The sequence below is a fragment of the Ctenopharyngodon idella genome, chromosome 18 (assembly GCF_019924925.1).
Source record: "Ctenopharyngodon idella isolate HZGC_01 chromosome 18, HZGC01, whole genome shotgun sequence".
Lineage (NCBI taxonomy): Eukaryota > Metazoa > Chordata > Actinopteri > Cypriniformes > Xenocyprididae > Ctenopharyngodon > Ctenopharyngodon idella.
Window position 1 is genome coordinate 35,107,099 of NC_067237.1, and position 24,786 is coordinate 35,131,884.

General features: G+C 41.0%; 1 protein-coding gene across 1 annotated transcript in view; it reads left to right on the forward strand.

The window, feature by feature from the left end:
- Positions 1–24,786, forward strand: part of cd151l (CD151 antigen, like) — a 70,101-nt gene that overhangs the window by 27,984 nt on the left and 17,331 nt on the right. The window contains exons 3-6 of the mRNA XM_051871446.1: positions 9,202–9,393; positions 16,317–16,391; positions 16,471–16,575; positions 16,651–16,812. Coding sequence (XP_051727406.1) covers positions 9,202–9,393; positions 16,317–16,391; positions 16,471–16,575; positions 16,651–16,812 — 534 coding nt within the window. The remainder of the gene's footprint in view (positions 1–9,201; positions 9,394–16,316; positions 16,392–16,470; positions 16,576–16,650; positions 16,813–24,786) is intronic.

Consider the following 24,786-nt stretch of genomic DNA (forward strand, 5'->3'; position numbering starts at 1 on the left):
TATCAAGGATAATAATGAGTTATGGCCAAATCATTGAATCTTTAGACCACAGTTTTAAATTATCTCTTAATAAGTAAAAAAAAAACTCTTTTTGTTTAAGTTTTTAGTTTTAGTTTCATTAAGTTTCACATTTCAAAATTCACTTTTTCAAAATTATTCACACGGTATTATTCAGACTGAAATTTGCAACATTTCTACAGTAGTACCATATTGAAATATATTCCAAATCTAAAAAATGAAATAATATCAAAACAATTAGATGTAGCTGAACACCTACATAAGTGTTAGTCTTTCATTTTTTTATCATCTTTACAAAAGGGGAAACTTAATTTTGTAAACTTTGTAACAGTACAAACCCTCTTTACTAAAGACGGTAAAAAATTAACTCTGAAAAGGCATCGACATTTTTGCGGCTGACCTTATTGCATATGCATTTGTAGGAGTTTGCCTTTCAGATGCAAAATTTGTGGGAGGAGACTATTTAAATGAATCATGCAAGGTGATTTACTAAGGTTTCCTCTAGTCAATTTACCGGTATTATCACCATAATTTACTGCCCCCCAAAAAAGCATGTCTTAAACCAGACACTAATTTGCGCTTCTCTTGATAGATTGCGTTGGTCATTATGGAAGTTGTCCGGTTGCTTCTGTGTTCTTTAATTTGCGCTTCGTCAGTAGATCACACGCTGAACTTTCCACTCCCATCAGCACTTTTACCATCTTTCAGGGGACCATTTTTGCCCGGGAACACCACAAGTGTGACTTTGTGAAAGCTGAAGCAAAACAAGTGTACAAAAATATTAAATCCAAAATTTGGTGATAATACAGCATCAAGAGAGATTCATAAGCAAGTTTTTGTAGGCCAGTACACAAGTGTGTACCCCCAACCGCAAAAAAAAAAAAAAAAAAAAAAAAAAAGGGTACGAAAATTAGTAGTTATACCCTGTGTGAACAAAGTCACTAATTTTCAGTCCAATGCGATAACATTAACTAGTATTTTCGGGAAAAATAATATCTTCTCCGGGTCAAAATGACCCGAACACAACATGAGAGTTAAATATATATTAAGCGAAAGTGTTGCAGAGTTGCACAAATGTGTAGGAATTTTAAATGAAGTCAAAATAGATGTTGCATGTTGAAAATGCGTCAAATGTGTTTAATTATATTAATAATATTTAAATCAAAAAGTGTTTATTGCTTTAAATGTTAAAAGTGTTGAAACGTTCACACAATAAATGTGATAGAATGGCAAAAATAAGATTATTTTAATGCATAAATGTGTTAAATTATTTGTGATCTTTAAAGTGTAAATGGAAACAAAATAAATGTGTTGGAACTTTGTTTTACAAGTACAAACTGTCGAATGTGTCTTTTGGGAAATGACAGTAAAATGTTTTATTTGAAAATGAAACCAATCTGTTTTGTTATTCAATTAACATTATAGAGGACGATACCAAAACAAATATATTAAGAACTATGTTTTGAGTAGCCTATGTCAGAAACAGAACGGGGCATCAGTTTACCGTCTATGGTTGTTGTGTTGCATTGTGCCGAGCTGCATCCGGTGTGGATTGCATCATCAGATCGTTATTATCCAAAATGGATTAGCATGTCATCTAACTCAACTGCTACATTTAGCTCATGAACATGTAATATATAAATATTAAAATGTTATCCATGTGAGGTACATAAATCTCAGCCCCCCCTTTGAGCCGCTCCAGTCAGCCGGCCTTCGGCCCAGCTCTGGCCCCTAGGAAGAACCCCGTCCTGGGAACGGTCTTCAGAAGGAAGGTAGTCTCAACAGATGCATCCAACACAGGTTGGGGAGCTCTGTGCAAAGGCAGATCTACCTTCGGCTCCTGGTCAGACGAGGAAAGTTGGCCACACATCAACTGCCTGGAGATGCTGGCAGTTTGTCAAGTCCTTCAGATCTTTCTAACAGACCTGAGGGAACACCACGTTCTAGTTCTCTCGGACAGCATGACAATGGTGTCCTATATAAATCTCCAGGGCGGACTCACCTCGAAGCGTCTCTTCTGGTGAAACGCCTCTTGGAATGGGCACACCTCAACATGCGTTTGCTGAGGGCAATGCATGTGCTGGGCAAACTGAACCAGAGAGCAGACATGCTGTCCCGGAGCAATGTCCCTTCAGAAGAGTGGATGTTCTATCCTCAAACGGTTCACAGAATTTGGGAGATCTTCGGGAAGGCAGAGGACGACCACTTATCCTCAGAAGACAACTCTCATGGCTAAATCTGGCACATTTACATAGGAGACTTGTTTACTTGTGTTAATTAATGTGCATTGTCCTCTTTTAAAAAGGAATAAATAAAAAAAAATAATAAAATAAAAGGACAGGGATGCGCTGGCCCATGACTGAATCTGCCTCACACCCTCACCATGCCTGCATGGGACCTGTTTACGGTTGTGAGGGCTCTTACGAGCCCCCTTGACCCGTTCCAGTCAGCCAGCCGTCGGCCCCTGTCGTTAAAGACCGCCCTACTGCTAGCTCTAGCATCTGTCAAGCGAATAGGGGACTTGCAAGCGCTGTCTGTGAGCCCTACCTGCCTTGGATTTTGGCTTGAATTTGCCTAAAGTGCTCTCCACTCCTTTCAGAGCACAGGTCATCACACTCTCTGCACTTCCTCCCTCAGAGGATGACCAGGAGTTATATTTAATGTGCTCTGTCAGGGCTTTAAGAGTCTACATTGAGTGTTCTGCCTCATTCTGGCAGTTGAAACAACTCTTTGAATGCTTAGAAGGCATCCGGTCATGAAGCAAATGCTATCTTGATGGATAGTGGTTAAAATTGCGTAAAATTGCTTACTTCTCAATGGGCCTACAATGCCCCATCGGAGTACAAGCTCACTCTACCAGAGGCATGGCCTCATCCTGGGCATGGTCCAGTGGTGTGTCCATTGGAGAAATCCCGTGTGGTGGCCAGCTGGGCCTCACCGTCCACTTTTGCCAGATTTTATAACCTGGACATCCCTGCTTTACGGGCACGGGTCATCTCTGCATAGTGGAGTTGGCCTCCACTGAGCTCAACCCACTAGGAACCCACGTTTCTGCTCCGATGCAGGACCAGTTCTTAGCTGAGCTTGATCCCTGACGTGATCAAACTCACTACAATTCCCTGTGACTCCGATTAGATCCAAGTCACTAGCTTTCAGGCATTAGCCTTCACTTGCATTGTACACTCTTGGCCCTTCTTAAGTGCCTAGGCTGTACAGGGTTTCCTTTAAATGATTGTCTAGGGCCAGGCTTGACCTCCTGTGAGTTCAGCCCGCCTTGCCCCCTGGACGGCTCCGACTTATATTCAAGTCCCTAATTAAGATGGCATTGCCCTATTATGTTTTGGTCCCTCTGAGCCCTTTATTGCTGCTTAAGGCGAGTTATTAAACATATCAGTCTTTCCGCAACCATAGCATGGCGAGATTCTTGCAAGGCAATGCGAGTGAAGTATCGAAAGGGAATGTACACGGCTACTAACGTAACCTTGGTTCTCTGAGATATGGGAACGAGTACTCTGTTGCAGGCCATGCTATGTTGCTGCATGACTCAGTGTCGTCGCTTCAGTCAAATTAACCTGAGGATCCTATGCCAAAATATAGCCAGATGACCCCGCCCATTTTGGCAGGCTCTGGTGGGCTTCATCGCCATAGGCTCATGCAGCTCCGCTGCCCCGTCATTGGTTCGTTTTAACTGAACTACATGAACCAATGGTTAAAAAAAGGCTTCAGTAATCGAAAAAAGGTGTTTTCCCACTATGTCTAGAGATGCAGTACTCCTTCCTGTATCTCAGGGAACCAAGGTTATCATTCTAATAGGCTGATTTGCTGCTCAAGAAACATTTATTATTAATATTATTATTATCAATGTTGAAAACAGTTGTACAATTTTTTTCAAGGATTACTTGATGAATAGAAAGTTCAAAAGAACAGCATTCATCTGAAATTTAAAGCTTTTGCAACATTATAAATGTCTAACTGTCACTTTTGATCAATTTAATGCATTCTTGCTGAATAAAAAGTATTATTTTTTTTTAATTTCTTTCCAAAAAAAAAAAAAAAAAAAGAACTCTTACTGACCTCAAACTTTTGAATGGTAGTGATAATGTTACAAAAGCTTTCTATTTCAGATAAATGCTGTTCTTTTGAACTTTCTATTCATCAAAAACTCCTGAAAAAAAATTGTACACAACTGTTTTCAACTTTGATAATAATAATAATAAAAGTTTCTTGAGCAGAAAATCGGCATATTAGAATGATTTCTGATTTTTGTTTGAAGGACAGCATTGGGCAGGATGTGGAATAGTGTGTTTTGTCAATAAAATAAAATACAGAAAATTGGTCATTTGATCTGATTAATCGATTAATCAAAGAAATAATTGTCCAACTAATTGATTATCAAAATTATCACTAGTTGCAACTTGTAGCCCTAATCTGAACCTTATATTTTCACAATTCTCATATTATTTATGAAGTAGTCATCTTATTCAGAAGTAATATGGGCAGTTTGGCAGTATTTTATTTGAATTTAACCTCTAACAAACATATAAAAGACATGTGGAAAGAACATGGATGTGTGTTATAGGTCGCCGCCACATCACAAATGGAGAGTCTATAATTTCTTCTTTATATTTAAAGTATTTTCAGACCTTTTTTCTCAAAAAAAAAAAAAAAAAAAAAAAAAAAAGGATGTTATATTTTGAACTTTTGGCATGAAAACAAACTGAGGTTTCTACCAATATTTCATGATTTTTCATGTGCATTGGTATTTCAAAATAAAGGTCTAAACGCGCCTTATAAGTCTGAAAATATACTTGCTGCAAATTAGTAAATTACTGTTCCTGTGTCATTTGTATTGAAAATCAGACACCAAATATGAAAACTAGAGACCGTAAGCTTTCAAATTATATACTGTAGTTGTCAATATTACTTTAGGTTTAGACTAGGATATTATTGTTTTAAATGTATAATGGCAAATGTCCCAATGGTGGGACGATGGCAGTAATGTCTAAATATATATTCAAATGCATAACCTAGTACAAGTAATTAAGTTTGAAAATAATGTTCCCAGCAACTAGGGAATACACAGCACTGTTTATATATATTTATATAATACAGATGTACCGTAAAATCCCCTAAAATAAAAAATATTAAAGACAAAATATGATACTAAAATATAGTGCACACACACACACACACACACACATATATATATATATATATATATATATATATATATAAGTTATTGTAACTCAGGCATACAATGTCCGATCTGCACCAAACTTCACATGTTTAATAATAGTCCTAGCCTGAAGACATCTACATGCCAATATTCAGTTATAGTCAAAGCGCCACCTGCTGGTAGCAGGAACTGTGGAGCATCAAAATGACTTTGCCATATTTCTCCACTATTTACCGCTTAAATGAATATCACCCACTGTTCACATTTTTCCGAAGGCCAACGGGTGGCGATGAGCCCAGGTGCAAGGGCCCTTTCATCACTGCCTGCAGCTTTAATTCTTATTAGGGCCCAAGCCACTAAGGCGCAGGGGCCTATTGTTCTCCTAAGGATTATTAGGGCCCAAGCCACTAAGGCGCAGGGCTCTATTGTTTTTCTAAGGATTATTAGGGCCAAAGCCAAAGGGCTGAAGGCCCTATTGTTTTCTTTAGGATTATTATTATTATTATTATCTTCTAAGTTTTTGGGGCCTTTTTAACGTGTTCAAAAACTCTTGAAATTTTGCACACGGGTCAGAATCCGCGGCCATTAGGGCCGAGCAGAAGCTGGTACCCAGGCGTTGCAGGGGGGCTCGACAGCGCCCCCTTGAACGGGTTCCGAAAACGTGGTCTATATATCAAACACACTTGCACCTTATCGGCCTAACAACTTTCCTGCTCTAAGTTATACGCCGGCTCAATGGGAAGTCAGCTTTTATGGGTTGTACATGTATTGTTCTCATCAAGTCGGGCAATTTTCTAATTTACACTCATTAGCTCCGACCAACAGGAAGTCACCTATTTTGGTTTGAATGTGAATTTTTTGAAAAAACAGGCTATCAATTTTATACTACTACTCCTACAGGCTTCATACAATTGACACTAAACTTTTTTAACTTGATGCTAAGACATTGAAGTTAAATTGCAAACGGATGTTGGATATCTCAAATGGTTTGGCCGTGGCGAGGCAACAAATTTATGGCGAGAAAAGGGAAACAGGAAGTGTTATAACTTCTTCATACATTAATTGATTTTGATGAAACTCCAGCTGTGTGTTCGTTGTACAAGATGTGAATATTGTGAATGTTGTATCTCAAGCACTGTTGCCTTGGCATCGCATCAAACTTTAATATTCGTTTTGGATGCTTTTGAGACTCTTAGCATGCTTCAAATGACATGAAACGCGACACACACGTCAGGATTGTTACCCAGTAGACATGGGCAAAGCCTTAGAAAGGGGCGGGGAGGAGGGGCTCTATAGCGCCACCTTATAGTGCAGTAAATGTGGAGTGAATTTGACATAGTCCTTTGATGTTTAACCGTTTTAAATTCCTATTGCCCGCTGTGCACATTTGTCCTGAAGCCACCAGGGTGGCGGTACCACCGGGCTTGGGCCCGCCATCGCTGCTTGCAGCTATATTTATTATTATTTTTATTTTTATTTTTTTTTCAAACTTCCGGGGCTTTTTGGGGGCCTTAACATGCTCAAAAACTCTTGAAAATTGGCACACACATTAGAATCTGCGGCCATTAGGATGCCACAGAGGCTGGTACCCGGGCGTGGCAGGGGGGCTCGACAGCGCCCCCTTGAATGGGATCTGAAAACTTGGCCATATATTAAACACGCTTGCATGTATTAGTATGAAACTCGATACACATATAGACCTCATCAGGCCTAACAACTTCTGTGCTCTAAGTTATACGTCAGCTCAAAAGGAAGTCAGCTATTATGGGTTGTTTGAAAAACGCATGCTCTGGAATTTGATATACTCCTCCTAGGCGATTAATCCAATCACCACCAAACTCGGTCAGCATAAAGTCAAGACATTGAGGATGTAAAATTGCCAGTGGATTTTTGATATCTCGAACGGTTTGGCCGTGGCAGGGCAACGAATTTATGGCGAGAAAAGGGAAAAAGGAAGTGTGTTATAACTTATGCATACATTGATTGATTTTTATGAAACTTCAGCTGTGTGTTCGTTGTAGGAGTCCAATCAAATGGATGTGACTATTGGGAGTCAAAGTTATAGCGCCACCAACTGGCAGCAGGAAGTGTGTCACTTTCATGATGCTTTGAGATCACCCTCTTATTTTTACCTGATTTGCTTTAAACTTCATCAGAATAATGTCAAAACATGGCAGATGTAGACCTTTGAAAAGAATCGTGATATCTCAAACACTGTTGCCATGGTAACGCATCAAATTTTAATATTCGTTTTGGATGCTTTTGAGACTCTTAGCATGCTTCAAATTGTATGAAACTCCACACACACACATCAGGATTGTTATCCAGTAGACATGGGCTAAGACTTAGAAACGGGCGGGGAGGAGGGGCTCCATAGCGCCACCTTATAGTGCAGTAAATGTAGAGTGAATTTGACATAATCCTTTGATGTTTAACCATTTTAAATGCCTATTGCCCGCTGTGCACAGTTGCCCTGAAGCCACCGGGGTGGCGGTGCCACCGGCTTGGGCCCACCATCGCTGCTTGCAGCTATATTTATTATTATTTTTTCTCTGTTTTTGGGGCCCTTAACGTGCTCAAAAACTCTTGGAAATTTGCACACGGGTCAGAATCCGCGGCCATCAGGGCCGGGCAGAAGCTGGTACTCGGGCGTGGCAGGGGGGCTCGACAGCGCCCCCTTGAACGGGGTCCGAAAACCTGGTCCAAATATCAAACACGCTTGCACATATAAGTATAAAACTCGGTACACATATAGACCTCATCGGGCCTAACAACTTTCGTGCTCTAAGTTATACGCCGGCTTAACAGGAAGTCGGCTATTATGGGTCGTTTGAAAATGCATGCTCTGTAATTTGATATACTCCTCCTAGGCGATTAATCCGATCACCACCAAACTCGGTCAGCATTAAGTCAAGACATTGAGGATGTAAAATTGCCCGCGGATTTTTGATATCTTGAACGGTTTGGCCGGTTTGGCCTATTGTGAGTCAAAGTTATAGCGCCACCAACTGGCAGCAGAAAGTGTGTCACTCTCAAAATGCTTTGAGATCACCTTCTTTTTTTTACCCGATTTGCTTCAAACTTCATCACAATAATGTCAAAACATGGCAGATGTAGACCTGTGAATGTATTTGTGATATCTTAAAAATTATAAATTGCATGAAACTCGACACACACACATCAATATTGTTGACCAGTAGATATGGACAGAGCCTTAGAAACGGGCGTGGTGGAGGGTCTCAGTAGTGCCACCTTTTGACAAAAGTGGGGGGGTTTACTTTTACCTACAGTCACCAAACTGGGGACACATATTAAGCCGGACACCTTTCTAATTTACAGTCATTAGCTCTGACCAACAGGAAGTCAGATATTTTGGTTTGAATGTGGATTTTTCACACACACACACACACACACACACACTCTCTCTCTCTCTCTCTCTCTCTCTCTCTCTGTCCTACCCTCCTCCCCCCTCAGTCTCTCTCTCTCTCTCTCTCTCTGTGTGTGTGTGTGGGTCTCTGTCTGTGTGTGTGTGATCATATGGGCACCAACTGCTGCAGTAAATGTGGTGTATTCAAATGACTTTGAAATAGTCCTTTTATGTTTAACCGTTTTAAATGCCTATTGTCCACCGTGAACAGTTGCCCTAAAGCCACCGGGGTGGCGGTGTCTCCGGGCTTGGGCCCGCCATCGCTGCTTGCAGCTATATTTATTATTATTAATAAATTTAGTTTTGCATTTTATAACATTTTATTGCATTTTACATTTGTGGTTGTTTTCAGAGGTGGTAACAGACATTTTATACTTGTGCATGTCACATGTGTGTGTCACGCGCTAGAACAAACCTCACTGGTTTTGCAGCACAAGTTTCCATGTTTACCTTAAGCCTAAATTAAATCTGACTTTCATTTTTGGCTCAGCTAACCCTTTAATGCCAACAGCAGTGTGTCTTAGCATCTCAAACATTATGTTGAAAAGAACCTTGAATGTTACTTTAAATGTTTTCCCAGCTGGCAGGAGGTGCAGTGATGGCTGTGGGCACCTGGACGTTACTTGAGAAGAGCGACTACATCAGTCTGTTGTCCTCAAAGATTTACGCTGTCTCTGCCTATATACTCATCATGGCTGGGGTGATCGTCATGGTAACAGGGGTTTTAGGCTGCTGTGCCACCTTCAAGGAGCAACGACGCCTTCTGAGAGTGGTGAGAAATATGTATAAATGTTTACTTGCTCTAGAGAACTGTTGAGGGTTGTTTCCATTTCCTTATACTGCATTTTCCTCAACATAAATAGTAATGCATGACTGCACATCATATCAGTTTAGAGTCTGAGTGGAGGCCAAAAGTTTAGCATACTAAGTGTTTTTTTTTCTGTAGATGGTAACTCTAAATAAAGGGATAGTTCACCCAAAATTGAAAATTCTGTCTTCAGTTGCTCACCCTCATGTAGTTTGTTTCGTTCATCTTTAAAATAGAAATGCAGATATTTTTAATGAAACATTAGAAGTTTCTGAAACAAGAGTACACCAGGGTACCAGGGTCCGAGGTGGTCGGAGTTCGGTTGCACTGGAACTGTGGCACGATCTGCGTGAATGTGAAAGCAACTCAGACTTTTTCAGGAAGTAAAGTAATCTGCGCATGACAATATCCCGATGACAACATCATTAGTTCAACAAAACACTTGTAAGGGATAAGGGTGGAACAATACATCGATATAGATAGATACATCGATTAAATGTCTAACAATACAATGTATCGATGCAACATGTAAAAAAAGCGATACCTTTTATACATTTAAGAGGTAGGCTACCTTTGTTTCCACACTCTCCACATTTTCATGCAATTTCAGTTTATGCATTACCACCAATGCATGCATCTCATTTAAACTACCTTTTAGAGCTTGTAAAAGATGGTTTATGGAGCTGTCACTGACCCAATCGAAGTCTTTCAGTTGCTCGTGTTTAAAGCCTTGCAGAAATAACACAAAAGAGCAGTGCGCACACACAGAACGCCCCATTGCAGACAGTACACAAATAGACCAATGAATTGAGTCTTCTTTTACTTATTTTTGTGCTTCAATAGATAAAGGTCTATGGTTTTGCATAAAAAGACTTCATCTTGCTAGAGTTATTGCTATTTCTAAATTATGTGTACCGGGTTTCTTTTGGATCACAACACTGGAGTAGAGAGCGCTATAAATTGTTCTTCACGCACTCAGTAAGTGAAATTTAAAATTTAAAGGTGCAGTGTGTAAATGTTAGCGGCATCTAGCGGTGAGCTTGTGAACTGCAACTAACGGCGCACACCCCTCACACCCCTCCCTTTCGGAAAAGCTACGGTGGCCGTCTGGCCGACATGTCGTCGTCTAAGAGAGTATAGCTTGTGTGAAGCAATTAGGTTTCTTCTTACTTCTAACAAAGAACGGTCTCTGCTTCTAATAAACCAAATGACTACTACTACTACTACTACTACTTTGTGCGTATTCAACGTAGTGACAATGTAAGCTGCCTCTAAAAACACGAACGACTTAGAAGAACAACATAGTGACAAAACGCGCTCTGTAGAGTGTCCATTTAGGGCTGCTGTAGAAACAGTTCAGTATTGATTCATTTCCATTGTAAAAATCATTAGTTATTCATTTAGTTCATTTATCTATACAGCAGCTCTGGAAAAAACAGTGATGTCATTGTCCAGCTCAGTTCAGTTCGCATACAATAGTATCAATGCAGGCAGATCAGTAATATTGTTGAATATTAAGTGTCCCCGACTAAGCAAGCCTGAGGTGACCGTAGCAAGGAACCTAAACTCCCAACAGGTGACAGAATGGAGGAAAAAACCTTTGGAGAAACCAGGCTCAGTCAGGGGGCCTGTTCTCCTCTGGCCAATAAATGAACAGTGCATGATTTAAGATTCAGGCAGCATTACAGGTCAGAAGTTAGATTGGATCAGAACATTCAAAATATATAATCCAGTTGCATCTGGTTGAAGATCGGAATCATCATGCTGGTATGGAGGGTTTGTTGAGGATCTGTGCCAGTGGCTTTCATAACCTTCACAGGGGTTAGTCTAGTTGACACAATCTCTGTTGTCACTTCAGGGATGTGTTGTGCTCGTGTTTAGGCGCAGAGGTCCTCCATCTGATCTGGATCCAGCTGACTACGGTTAACCTTGGGTTAAACAGAGACTAATATTAGCGTAGATGGCATTCTTCTAATGATGTAACAAGTACATCGGGTGTTATAGGACGTGTTCCTGGTTCCGGCTGACCTATATTATGCAGCCTAACAATCATTTAACTGATTTGAAAATAGAAATTGATAATATGTATGTTAAAGAGATGTATTTTTAGTCTAGATTTAAAGTGACAGAGTGTGTCTGCTTCCCGATCAATGCTAGGAAGACTGTTCCAAAGTTTAGGTGCTAAATAGGAAAAGGATCTACTGCCTACAGTTGATTTTGATATTCTAGGTATTATCAACTGACCAGAATTCTGAGATCACAATAGACGTGAGGGACTATAATGTGCTAAGAGTTTGCTCAAGTACTGGGGAGCTAAACCATTTAGTGCTTTGTAAGTAATTAGCAAGATTTTAAAATGTATATGATGTTTAAAGGTGTGGTAAGTAGAAATTGATTAGTTAGTCGGGCCGACACCAACAACAAACGTGTAACCAATCAGCATTAGAGGGCGTGGCTATAACGGTTGAGGAGACAGAATGAGTTTTGAAAAAAAGCAGAAAGAGAGATGAGACATAATACAAAAGAGCTCAAAAGAATATCACTGGAATGAAGGGTTATGACTGGGCAAGATCTTTAGGACCCGCATTAATATTAGAAAAGCTTTCCAGTGTTGGAGAGAGCTAAGTGGGAAGGCCTGAAAACAGACGTGGAGGCTGCTTTGATATCGCTTCACATGTGAGTAACACTGGGTTTAAGTGTCTGGAGCTGCTGTGATTTTGTCGACTAACAACAAACTTGTTTGTATTTACTCTTGTGAACTGTACGTTATTTTTTTGTGCTTCCTTGTCGTTCATTCATCATCTGCGCTTTATTTATTGTGAAGCATTTTGTTGCGCATGAGCTGTGATAAACAGACATCCACTCTCGCATTGCGTGTGTAACAGTGGCCAGCTAGTGAGAGTTGTGCAGGTAAACCACTGCGCACTGATGACAACTAGAGAATGCGGTGTTTAGCGTCATTGTCAGTGCACTTGCCTCGCCTGCCAGCAGCGATCGGGCTAGGGTTCGAGACCGACTCGGAACAGTTAGGATTGGAGAATTGGTTAGGATTGGAGGGTCAGTTTTGGAGGCAGAGCAATGAAGAGAGGGGTGGGTTTGTTTGAGTTGATTTCAAATATCAACAATGTCCAACAACGTTTTTCAAAAATCTACTTACCCTTCTCTAATAGTGCAGTGTTGACAGAACCAGGCTAAAATGGTCATACTTCCTGGTTCTAGTAAAAACTCAAGCTGCTGCATTTTGGACCAGCTGGAGTTTGTTTATTAAGTGTGCAAACTAGCCTTGAGGTCTTGAATGCATTAACTAACTGCTCCGCATTTGTCATTGATCTTGATCGGTATAGGGTTTAATACACATGCTGTTGATTTAGATGATTTAACAAGTTTATACAATTATTCTTCTCATATAGCAAAGAATGAATGGACTTGTTCCTCAGGAAGTCTATAGTGCACTGTCTGATGTGATATTGGAACAGAATGTTGCATTATAATTTTCTCTCTGATAGTATCAATCTTGTAAGTAAAGAAAATGATTAAGTCATTACTGTTGCACTGTTGGAAAATGTCTGCACCTGTTGATGCTTTATTTTTCATTAATTTTGCCACTGTATCAAATAAATATCCAGGGTTATGTTTGTTTTCTTTTAAAAGAGTCGAAAAGTAAGCAGATCAGTTTTAGGACCTTTCTGTAAGTAGAAATACTATCCTTCCACGCAATGTGAAATACCTCTAGATTTGTTTTCTTCCTACTGTGCTTCATTTTCCAGGCTGCTCTCTTAAGTGAGTGAGTGAGTGAGTTATACAAGGGTGACTGACGGTGCTTCTGCAACCATATCTAAAGTGCTAAAAAAGAGAGTTCGTAGTTTCTGTTGCAACATCAAGTTCTTCTAAGCTGTCTGATATGCTGAGAAAATGAGACAATTCAGAAAGATTGTTAACAAAGTAATCTTTTAGTGGTAGAACTGATGGTTCTTGTATTTGTAACGAGGAGTTGATTTATGCAAGACGAGACTATATAATGGTCTATTCGGTGTTCTATAACCACAATAGAAAATCAGCAAATTATTTGATAAAGTCTGTGTGGTGCCTGTAGCCAGTACAAATGTTTACTCTTTTCCCGCCATATTTTGTTGTGTGAATATCTGAACCAGAGGTGTCATGCAGATTCAAACCAAGGGGGTACATGCCCCCTCAGATTTTTGAACCAAATAGATTTGAATGCAGCTTTCGACAAAAAATAATAATTTTACATTTGTTCATTTACCCTTTGAAGCATGCCATTGACCATTGGTGTGACTAGAATGTTCAGTGCATCACGTGATCAACTGCTAAATTAAAATCTGCGTTTCCTCTTTGGTTAGTGATGAGCCAGAGACGGACGCGGTCAGCACTGTTCAGTGTTTTCAACCATATAATGTTTATTTTGTTTCTGATATTTAAAGCATAAGTACTAGCAAAAAACAGTTATAGTTTGTAAAATGTACGCTGATGTCTATGGAAGGCAAAAATCCTTTCAAATATAATTTGAAGATGTGTTTTATTGATATCCGATATTCTACACATTGCGTAGGTAACTATAATGATTACTGTTATCTTAGAATATTGTAGGTACAAAATCAATAGTGCCCTAAAGTTGTCATCTTTGGTGAATTTCTTAGATTCTTAAAGCTAAAATGTGTCAAACAGCCTTCTGTTAAAATGACACTGATCGACCAAACTCAGCATACACTAGGTAATGGAGAAGCTTGAAGGACTTCAAAGAACAGCCTCTGATTCACTAAATGCACTGCCAAATGCTGAGATTTCAGTGCTTAATGCTTTAAATTTGTTTCTAAAAGCTACAAAATATGCAGTGCTTAAAAAAATGGAATAAAAAAACGCGATCAGCATTATTGATATTCAAAACAGTAAGCAAGCGCTGCTTTATTTATAGTTTGTATACCTGCAGTCTTAGTTTTGCTTTCCCATTTTGAATGACAAATATAGACGAATGCTTAAATAGACTAGCGCGTGCTAGTTGACAGTCAACTAGTGAGTGAGTGGAGGCGGGGCTAATTTGCATAGTCATGGTTCCAGGTACACTGTAAAAAACAAAAAAACAAAAACAAAAATCCTCTAAAAAAAAATGGTAAAAAGTCTGGCAGCAGAGTTTTCAGACAGATTCCATTACAGCAAATAACCAGTTCACAAAATTACATGAAAAAACTGTAAAAATACAGAGTGGACTTTACAGTCAAAATTAATTAAATGACAGTATATTAATGATAATCATTAAACCGTGGAAAAACCAATAAATTGTCAAATAGAAAACAACTATCTTTCTGGTTAATCTCTGCAAATTTAAGGTTATTATGAGTTATTTCATAAAGCTGCTCTGTCCATCTACAGTAATTTATTTTTAAAATATAGATTTTCCATGTACAATAACTAAGAAATGATTTATAAAAAATGCAATAAGCACATAAATTCAAAAACAAATGTTTTCATATTTATTAATCTTTATTTTTACAAAACTCACAACTTCAGTCAATCTCTAAATTAAGTACTTAGAAATGCATAAAATAGCAACCTTTACAGCCAATTTCTGTTAAATTAACAAAATATACACAATACATTTAATCAAAGGAACCTGCACATTTACAGTATTAGTCATTGTTAAATGGTAAGAAAAACATGTTGAATAACTGCTGATTTCTGTAGTTATACATTTGTTTCCTTTTTTCTATTTGTACAGAAAAATCTGTAAAATATTAATCAACATTTTATGTAAAATTACACATTATTTTTTAAAAATACAGAAAATTTCCTTTTAAAAAAACAGAAATTTGATGTAAGACCAAAATATAAGAAATTCCCTGTAAAATTAATAGTGGAAATTTAAATTACAGCAAATATCTGTAAAACAACAGGTAAAGTTAAAACAAATTAAAAAATCTTTGATCACCAAAATGACATATTTAAACATATTTTCCTGTGGGGAAAAAAAAAAAAAAGCTTCATGCCTTAAAATAGCTAAAAACTATAACTGCACCTTTGCTTCATTTAATATACATGGGTCTATGAATATGCTAATTAGCCCCACCTCCACTTACTTGCACAAGCTCAGAGATCCACTCGGTCAACTTACTGAGGTAAACACTGCACAATGGTATCTTTTTTTTTTTACAACATTGTACAAATAACGGTAATTAATATGATTACCCTTTTGCTTGACTATTATCAAAGGGCTAATAATGTGTTGCTAATGTTATACAAACCATGTTCCCATTCACCATCGCAGAGTCAGACAGCTGCCTTTTAAAGCATCCTTACCAACGCTTTGAACAACTTAGAATGTCAGTGGAGCATATAGGTCATCATATAGTTTATCATAACATCGTAATATACATCATACAGCTGCTATATTGCTTAATCTACCCGATTTTTCATATCAACAGAAAAATATACTGGGATAAACTGGCTTCTCTTGAAACTCCCCTGCTTCAGAGCGGTCATAGTTAATGATATGCTAAAGCCTGCAGGCACAGTGACGTGGTTGGTTACAAGGTAGTTTGTGACGTACGAAACACCAGCGATTTCACAATTCGCATTTTTGAAACTGTCTTTAGATCACTGCAGTTTTAAAGAGAAAATACTCAGCAATGGTGTTGACTTATGAATTTACACATGGTTTGTCTTATAGCATATTAAAAACACCACATAGACATATAAACAACTTAAAAACTTGATTTTCACCACAGGGGGACAATTGTCCTTGGTCCATCCTTAGTGGCCAAAAAAATTATCTAATTTATCTGCCATTTGTGTTTCAAGTTAACCTTCAAGCTTTCTTTTTTCAGTGAGTGTGAATGATGTAATATCTCTTGTCTCTCTTCTCCTTTTGTCAGTATTTTGTCCTATTGCTGTGTATTTTCCTGTTGGAAATCCTTGCTGGAGTTTTGGCCTATATTTATTACCAGCAGGTCAGTACTTGTTCTTTCTTTCATTCATCGTTTGCAATGCGTTTGTGTTTTTCAATGTTACACTTTGTGAATGTTGTAGCTGAATGAGGAACTGAAGGAGAACCTGAGGAATACTATGGTTCAGAAATACCATCAGCCTGAGCAGGAGCATGTGACAAAGGCAGTGGACAAACTACAGCAGGAGGTGGGACAACTACCTGTTTGTTAAAATGCATTTGTTATTTACTTGAGTAGTGTTGATTGCTTCTCCCTCTGTCAGTTCAAGTGCTGTGGCAGTAACAGCTCCTCTGATTGGGCGGAGAGCATTTGGATCCGCTCAGGTGAGGCTGACCAACGGTCGGTCCCTGACAGTTGCTGTAAGAGCCCAGTCATAAATCTCTGCGGTCAAAGAGACCACCCCTCAAACATCTATAAAGTAGAGGTTAGTACACTGCAAAGGACATCCTTGCACTGAACAACAGCTGAAGTGGTTCCCTTTCGAAAGGGAACTCAACAGTGCATTTTACCACATATGGGGAACGTCACTCGTGAACCGGTGTCTGAAAGCAAAGTATCAAATCTCTCCAATCCTATTGGCCGGTGACAGCCTATGATGTCATCAAGACGCGGCCCGGAAGTATAGAAGAGCCGCCAGTGAAGCAGTCAGTATCTTTACGTCTTTCAGGACTGTTTTGTCTGATCACGATTTCATTGAATCTGGTAAGGAAACTTTATATCATGTCTGATAAACGTTTCAGAAAGTGTGCTGACCCGTGTCCCAGGTTTTTGACACCCGGTGACACACACAATCTGTGCGTTTTCTGTCTGGGAGAGGAGCACGCACGGACAGTGCTTCAGGGCGCTGTCAGTGTTAACTGTGAGCGTCTCCCTTTGAGGATGCTCCGTTCTCGTTTGGCACTCTTCTCGAGGGAAGAGGTGTCAGCATCTGTGCCTGGTGGTTCTGGCCCCGCTCGTGCTGAGGCAGAGCGGCGGCTGAAATCATGGGGTTCGCAGGTGGAGCTCGCTGAGGAGTTTGAGAGAGGTGTAAATCTCTCTCAGCCCTCAGCGGCTGGTGAGGATGAGCTGTTGGATGACAGAAAGGACGTCATTGGATCCAGCAGCGAGTGCTCTTCTGGCTTCTAGCCCTAGAGAGCAGGAGATGGCTGTTGATGAGGAAGGAAGTAAGCCTGCTAAATCTTCAAAGCCTCCCTGCCCTGCTTATGCGGAGCTGCTGGAGGTTATGGAACGCGCTCAACTTATCTAGTTAACCTTGGGAGCGCGTTAAGAAAGGGTCCGCATGCAGATGGCTCGACGAGCGGTTCCTTTCTGGCCATAGCCCAGCAGCCCCTGCGAGCCTTCCATTCCTTCCTGATCTCCATGTTGAGATCGAAAAGGCATGGAAGAACCCATATTCAGCTTGTATTCATCGACATCAGCGGGCGAATTTCGGGATTGAGCCCTTTTGATGGGATTGAGCCAGCATGGGTATGTGTCGATGCCTCCTATTGACGAGAGGTTTGCAAACTATCTCGTCACGGGGCAGGCGCCGACACTGAAAGTCCTGCCTTCTAAGCCCCTTAAGACCACCGCCTTCCGAACTTTTTGCCACCTCCATCGTCAAATGCAGCGCTCGGCAGCATTTAAAACCTGCATACCACTCAGATCTGAATCTGGGCCCAGACAGACAGGAGGTCCCGGCCCGTCTCGATTTGAGGATCGAAGACAGGGCCAAAAGTCCAGCGTGGCCTCTCGGGCACCACCTCCTCCACGGAGCAGATCCCAGAGAAGGCGGGACTCATGGAAGAAGAAGCAGGATTTGAGAGAGGTGATCGATTGCAGACGCCAGCAGCGTCAGTAATCAATCCTCTCCTTGCAAGGGCAATTTACATCTGCCCTCTCCTCTTCTTCTTCCACTTCCTGTGTTTTTGATTCATGTAACATGCTCAGATGCTTCTTACAGTCAGGCTGACAGCTGGGCCCATGATGAATATTTCTGATGGCTCGCCTTCTGGCTTGATAGTGAAGAGGCTCTTTTAGGCTTAGAAAGAACCCTAGATTCCATCCTTCCATGTGGAAAATGAGGAGTCTTCGGTCTTTGAGCCACAGGAAGGTAAGCTGGGTCTATATTTAAGTTTTAAAATATGTCGACCTTGTTTTTCCTGTATAGTTTTTCCTGAGCATGTAGGTGGAAAAAGATAGGGGTTTTTGGGCACTGAAGTTCCATTAGGTTGGCTGGAACGATTTATTTGTATTGTGTTGGTCACAAAATGGCTGCCTCTCAGCCACCTTTGGTAGAGTAGCTTCTCCTCTGGTTTTAGCTAGAGTATGTTTGAGTTAACACTCTTTACTTCAGATAGATCTATGTCTAGTGTCTGCCTCCTGGGCCGCCTGACATTGTTTGCTTGTTGAGCTTTGCTTTACTTGAGTTTCCTCTTCTCTGGTTGAGTTCAGAGGTTGAATTTAAGCCCCAGGCAGATCTATGCTTTGTGCGGCCCTATAGGCCCACAGCTTAGCCGGCCTAGGCTAGAACTAGGGTTTAGGTGATTTACTAAAGCATTCACCCTTTATTGCTATCCCTTGTCAGGTTGTATAGTTCCTAGTTCTGGCCCATTACCCTTTTGGTGTAGGTGCTAGTTAGATAGCAGCTAAGGTAGCAGGCTGTCACTAGCCTCCCTGGTGCCGTTGTCTCAGGTGGTAGGCCCTTATCTTTGTTTAGATAAGTGTATGCTATGTTGCTTAGGCCCCACTTTTCTAGAACTTCATTCATACTGAATTTGTCTTTCCCCTGAGCCCCTTGAATTAGCATTCAAGCTTGAGGTTACGGTGCTAGCTTGGTTAGCTCCCGTTCTCTAGGGTTCAGTACAGATGTGTTATTTCTGTTTGGTGAAAGCATCCATTCTTTTCAGGATGGTATGTATGAATAGCAAAGCATTATGTTTGCTTTGGATTCTCGTTTGCCCAACACTTGTTTGAGCTTAACTCCTTGCTGCCACAGGTTAGCACCTGTTCTTATGAGTAGTAGGCCTATTTCTAGCCTCCGTTAGAGCATGGTGACTGTTTGTACTCCCCTTGCTTTTAGGGTTATTGGTATTTTACTGAGTACATGACCTGATGGATTGCATAGCTCAGGTTGAGTGGTAGGGTGGTTGAGTGGAGTGGTAGGAACCTCACTTTCAGTTTGGTTCGTTTTAGCTCCCTTTAGAGTAAATCTCTGCCACAACAGCTTATTGTGTCTGTGAAGTTGAAGGCTCGGGTGAATCTGACCCTCCTTCTAGCACAATAGCTTGTGATTTCACAAGTGTTGTTGGTAGATGTTCATGAGTTTTGCTCACTTAATTTAGCACTGCCACAGGTTTATGCCCTTGTCTGTCCAAAGTAGTAGGCCACTTCAGGCCTCCTTCAGACCATGGTAGCATATGTTGTTGTGCTCCCCTTTCTGTTAGGGTTTAGTGTGTTTGAGTACATTGCCTGTTGGAATGTGTAGACTTAAGCTCAATTTGAGTTAAGCTAGTTAACCACAATTGTTTGTTGGGTTTTAGAGCTGGTTCCCTTTGAGCTTGGTCAACTGTGAAACCACTAGCTAACGCCACGTGTCTTTTGGAGTCGCAGGCCCCGCTTGGGCCTCCTTCAGTTAACATGTTGGCACAGTTCTGTGTTGGTTTTGCTATCACTGCCACTGGCTATGCCCGTGTATGCTATAGCAGGCCCGGTTTGGGCCTCTCTCAGAGCATGCTGGCGGAGTGTGTACTCCTCTTGCTTTAAGAGTGAAAGGTGTTTTACTGAGTACATGGCCTATTGGTTTGTGTTGGATTTATTAGCTCTAGTCGAGCTAAATAGTTACCTCACTAAGTAAGTCTGGTTCTATTATGGCTCCTAGAACTTTTAGTTGCCACTAGCTGGCGCCACGTAACTGTGAGTTGTAGGCCCTCTGGGCCTCCTTTGAGAGCACGTTGGCATATGTCTTTGTACTCCTCTTGCTTAAAGAGTAAAAGGTGTTTTACTGAGTACATTGCTGAGTGGCCTTTGGCTCAGGTTGAGTTTATCTAGTTAACCTCACTTTGGTTCGTTTTTCTTGTGTTTGCTCCCTTGAGCTTGAAACACTGCCACGAGCTGACGCTACGTGTCTCTCTGAAGTCGTAGGCCCGCTTTGGGCCTCCTACAGAACTTGATGGCGTGTGTTGTACTCCTCTTGCTTTAAGAGTAAAAGGTGCTTTTACTGAGTACACTGCTTGTTGGATTGTGTTAGGTGGACTGTTATGTGGGCACTCTACAGTCTTATCTGCTGGTTTAACTCTGTTTCATTCTGAACGAGTTACATGTTTGTGGGTTCTTGCTTTCAGCAAGCTAGCTGTTCGAGGTGTGTGGCCTTAACAGGCCGCCCTTGAAGCTTACCCACCCCCACATCTGGGTGTTGAAACTTAAGCAGATTAAACTTGTAGCTTCACATGTTGGCCTTCAGCAAAGCTGCTGTGTTATTTATATTTTTCTACACTATGTAGAATTGTTTTCATGTTGTAGGCCCCTTCTTGGGCCTCCATGATTTTGTGCCTACAGTACGGTCTATCTGTTAGGTTGAGCTCTGTACTCCCCTCTTTTGAGGGTTGTCCTGCATAGTACTTAGCTCCCTAAGCTGGTCAGTGGTTAAAGGCCTCTCCAAGGCCTCCCTATTGAGGATCAGCCCAGGCTGGTAATGTACTGTTGGGTTCCTTTAGAGTGCACAGCCTCCTCAGTGCAAATAATCAGGTGCTGAGTAGATCCTAGGATTGAGCAGAGTTTACTCCCCTCATTTGTAGGGTTAAGAGCACTTAGCTGAGTCCTGCTCTCCTGGATGCCCGTCTCTACGCTCTGCTCTGAGTTGCTTACTGTCCCTATGCAGTCACTCTTACTGGATATCTTCTCTGAAGAATGCGTTGTTGAGGCTCTGTGTTCAGACAGGTTGCTGGCCAAGACAAGGGTTGCTTTCGGACCGGGTCGGCCTCCCTGGTGGCATTTTGGGTGACTGTGTTCCCCTTCTAGTGACTGGCTGGGGTTCCTTCCAGCCCCCTGGCTACATTCCCTTAGAGGGACCCTCTTTCCTCGGAAGGTTCGGTCCCAGAAACCTTGGAGCGGCCTTGGTAGGCCTTCTGCGGAAGGCCTCTTTGAGTCTTATAGCTTGGGCTGTTGGCCGTAGGGGATGCCTTTGTTTGACCCGAGGGGGAGTTGCTCTGGCGTTTCATTTGAAACTGCTAGTTTAAGTTTGTCTAGCCATCTTCTTGGCATGCACTCCCCTCAAGCATGGCGGCGTGGGTATATCGTTCCCCATATGCGGTAAAATGCAGTGTTGAGTTCCCTTTCGAAAGGGAACGTCTCAGGTTACGTATGTAACCATGGTTCCCTGAGAACAGGGAACGAGACACTGCGTTCCTTGCCATGCATCGGGGCTGCCTGCTGAACAGTACCTTCAGACGATAAGATACTGACTGCTTCACTGGTGACTCCTTTATACTTCCGGGCCACGTCATGATGACGTCATAGGCTGTCACTGGCCAATAGGATTGGAGAGATTTGATACTTTGCTTTCAGACACCGGTTCACGAGTGACGTTCCCCATATGCGGTAAAACGCAGTGTCTCATTCCCTGTTCTCAGGGAACCATGGTTACATACGTAACCTGAGACGTTTCTTATGGTTCTGTTGGATAATATAGGCCATCCCACATGTTTAACTACAAAATTGCAGGGATAACTTTCCCAGTAAAGATTCCACATCTGCTTTATTTAACAAGACTTTCTGTGTTTATACAGGTGCTGGTCATATAATTAGAATATCATCAAAAAGTTGATTTATTTCACCAATTCCATTCAAAAAGTGAAACTTGTATATTATATTCATTCATTACACACATACTGATATATTTCAAATGTTTATTTCTTTTAATTTTGATGATTATAACTGACAACTAAGGAAAATCCCAAATTCAGTATCTCAGAAAATTAGAATATTACTTAAGACCAATACAAAGAAAGGATTTTTAGAAATCTTGGCCAACTGAAAAGTATGAACATGAAAAGTATGAGCATGTACAGCACTCAATACTTAGTTGGGGCTCCTTTTGCCTGAATTACTGCAGCAATACGGCGTGGCATGGAGTCGATCAGTCTGTGGCACTGCTCAGGTGTTATAAGAGCCCAGGTTGCTCTGATAGTGGCCTTCAGCTCTTCTGCATTGTTGGGTCTGGCATATCGCATCTTCCTCTTCACAATACCCCATAGATTTTCTATGGGGTTAAGGTCAGGCGAGTTTGCTGGCCAATTAAGAACAGGGATACCATGGTCCTTAAACCAGGTACTGGTAGCTTTGGCACTGTGTGCAGGTGCCAAGTCCTGTTGGAAAATGAAATCTGCATCTCCATAAAGTTGGTCAGCAGCAGGAAGCATGAAATGCTCTAAAATTTCCTGGTATACGGCTGCGTTGACCTTGGACCTCAGAAAACACAGTGGACCAACACCAGCAGATGACATGGCACCCCAAACCATCACTGACTATGGAAACTTTACACTGGACCTCAAGCAACGTGGATTGTGTGCCTCTCCTCTCTTCCTCCAGACTCTGGGACCCTGATTTCCAAAGGAAATGCAAAACTTACTTTCATCAGAGAACATAACTTTGGACCACTCAGCAGCAGTCCAGTCCTTTTTGTCTTTAGCCCAGGCGAGACGCTTCTGACGCTGTCTGTTGTTCAAGAGTGGCTTGACACAAGGAATACGACAGCTGCAGTCCACTCTTTGTGAATCTCCCCCACATTTTTGAATGGGTTTTGTTTCACAATCCTCTCCAGGGTGCGGTTATCCCTATTGCTTGTACACTTTTTTCTACCACATCTTTTCCTTCCCTTCGCCTCTCTATTAATGTGCTTGGACACAGAGCTCTGTGAACAGCCAGCCTCTTTTCCAATGACCTTTTGTGTCTTGCCCTCCTTGTGCAAGGTGTCAATGGTCGTCTTTTGGACAACTGTCAAGTCAGCAGTCTTCCCCATGATTGTGTAGCCTACAGAACTAGACTGAGAGACCATTTAAAGGCCTTTGCAGGTGTTTTGAGTTAATTAGCTGATTAGAGTGTGGCACCAGGTGTCTTCAATATTGAACCTTTTCACAATATTCTAATTTTCTGAGATACTGAATTTGGGATTTTCCTTAGTTGTCAGTTATAATCATCAAAATTAAAAGAAATAAACATTTGAAATATATCAGTCTGTGTGTAATGAATGAATATAATATACAAGTTTCACTTTTTGAATGGAATTAGTGAAATAAATCAACTTTTTCATGATATTCTAATTATATGATCAGCACCTGTATGTGTTGCCACCACTCATACATCAGTCTGGTCAAAATATCAAATATTTCCTAAATAGAGTGTTATTAGACTAACGCAGAATATTTGTGTTAACTAATCATCTGCTGGTGGATGGTAACCTTGTTATCTTAGGAGGAGCTGAGAAACCAGTGAGATTAGCGAATGTAGCTGAGGGTTAGACGAATGTGTTAGAAAGATTTTGTATGAACTAATCATCTGTTAAGAAGTATGGACCAAGTTGAGTTTATAAATATTAAAAAATATATTATGCTGACAAAAACTAATGCATGAATGCTTGTGGAACTGGGAACTGATGATCTGGGAGACTGTGTTAGATAGTTATCTCTCCACAGTCATGAGTAAAGGAACTGGAAGAAGGAAACATTCACTCAAGTTTTATTCTACCACAAATTTGGTGTAGTCGGCAGGGTCTTTGTGCTTTCCCAGGCAGTGATTTGACTGTCTCCCTCAAAGAATCTGAGCTGGCTTGGGGATTTTCCATAAGAAAGTTTGTGTTTGGAACACAGGGGCACTTGCCATGCTACCAAGGAAAACCCAGTGAGATCAGAAAAGATCACATGGTGAGTTAAGAATTTTCCTTCTTCCAGTTATTAGGGTTGATAGAAAAATTCAGAGAGTCTGGATTTCAGCTGTGCAGAGACATCTTGGGGTTGATAGAAGAACAACATTATATGCACAAAAATTCTCCACTAGGGTTGATTGGATAAAGCTATGATATTACTGCTAGAAATGAATTTGGAAAGAGAAGCAGAGATGAGACCAAACAGACAAAGGGTGAAAATCAAGCCCTAATGGCACCGTTGAGAAAGCAAGAACAGGAGAAGAAGGATTCTATAACAATACAAGGCAGTGAAAGAGGAAAAGGGAGCAGAGAGGGGTGCAGGAGGTGGTAGGAGTTTTTAGACACAAGGTTCAGTGAGGGAGAGAACAATTGAGCCAAGTGACAGGACCCCATGGAGGGGTTTGCGCGCTGTGGCTGGAGGGTATGACTGTGAAACCGAAATAAAAGATTCATCAACAACTCCCTGTCCACCTCCTTATGGCCATAGATAAGAGGAAC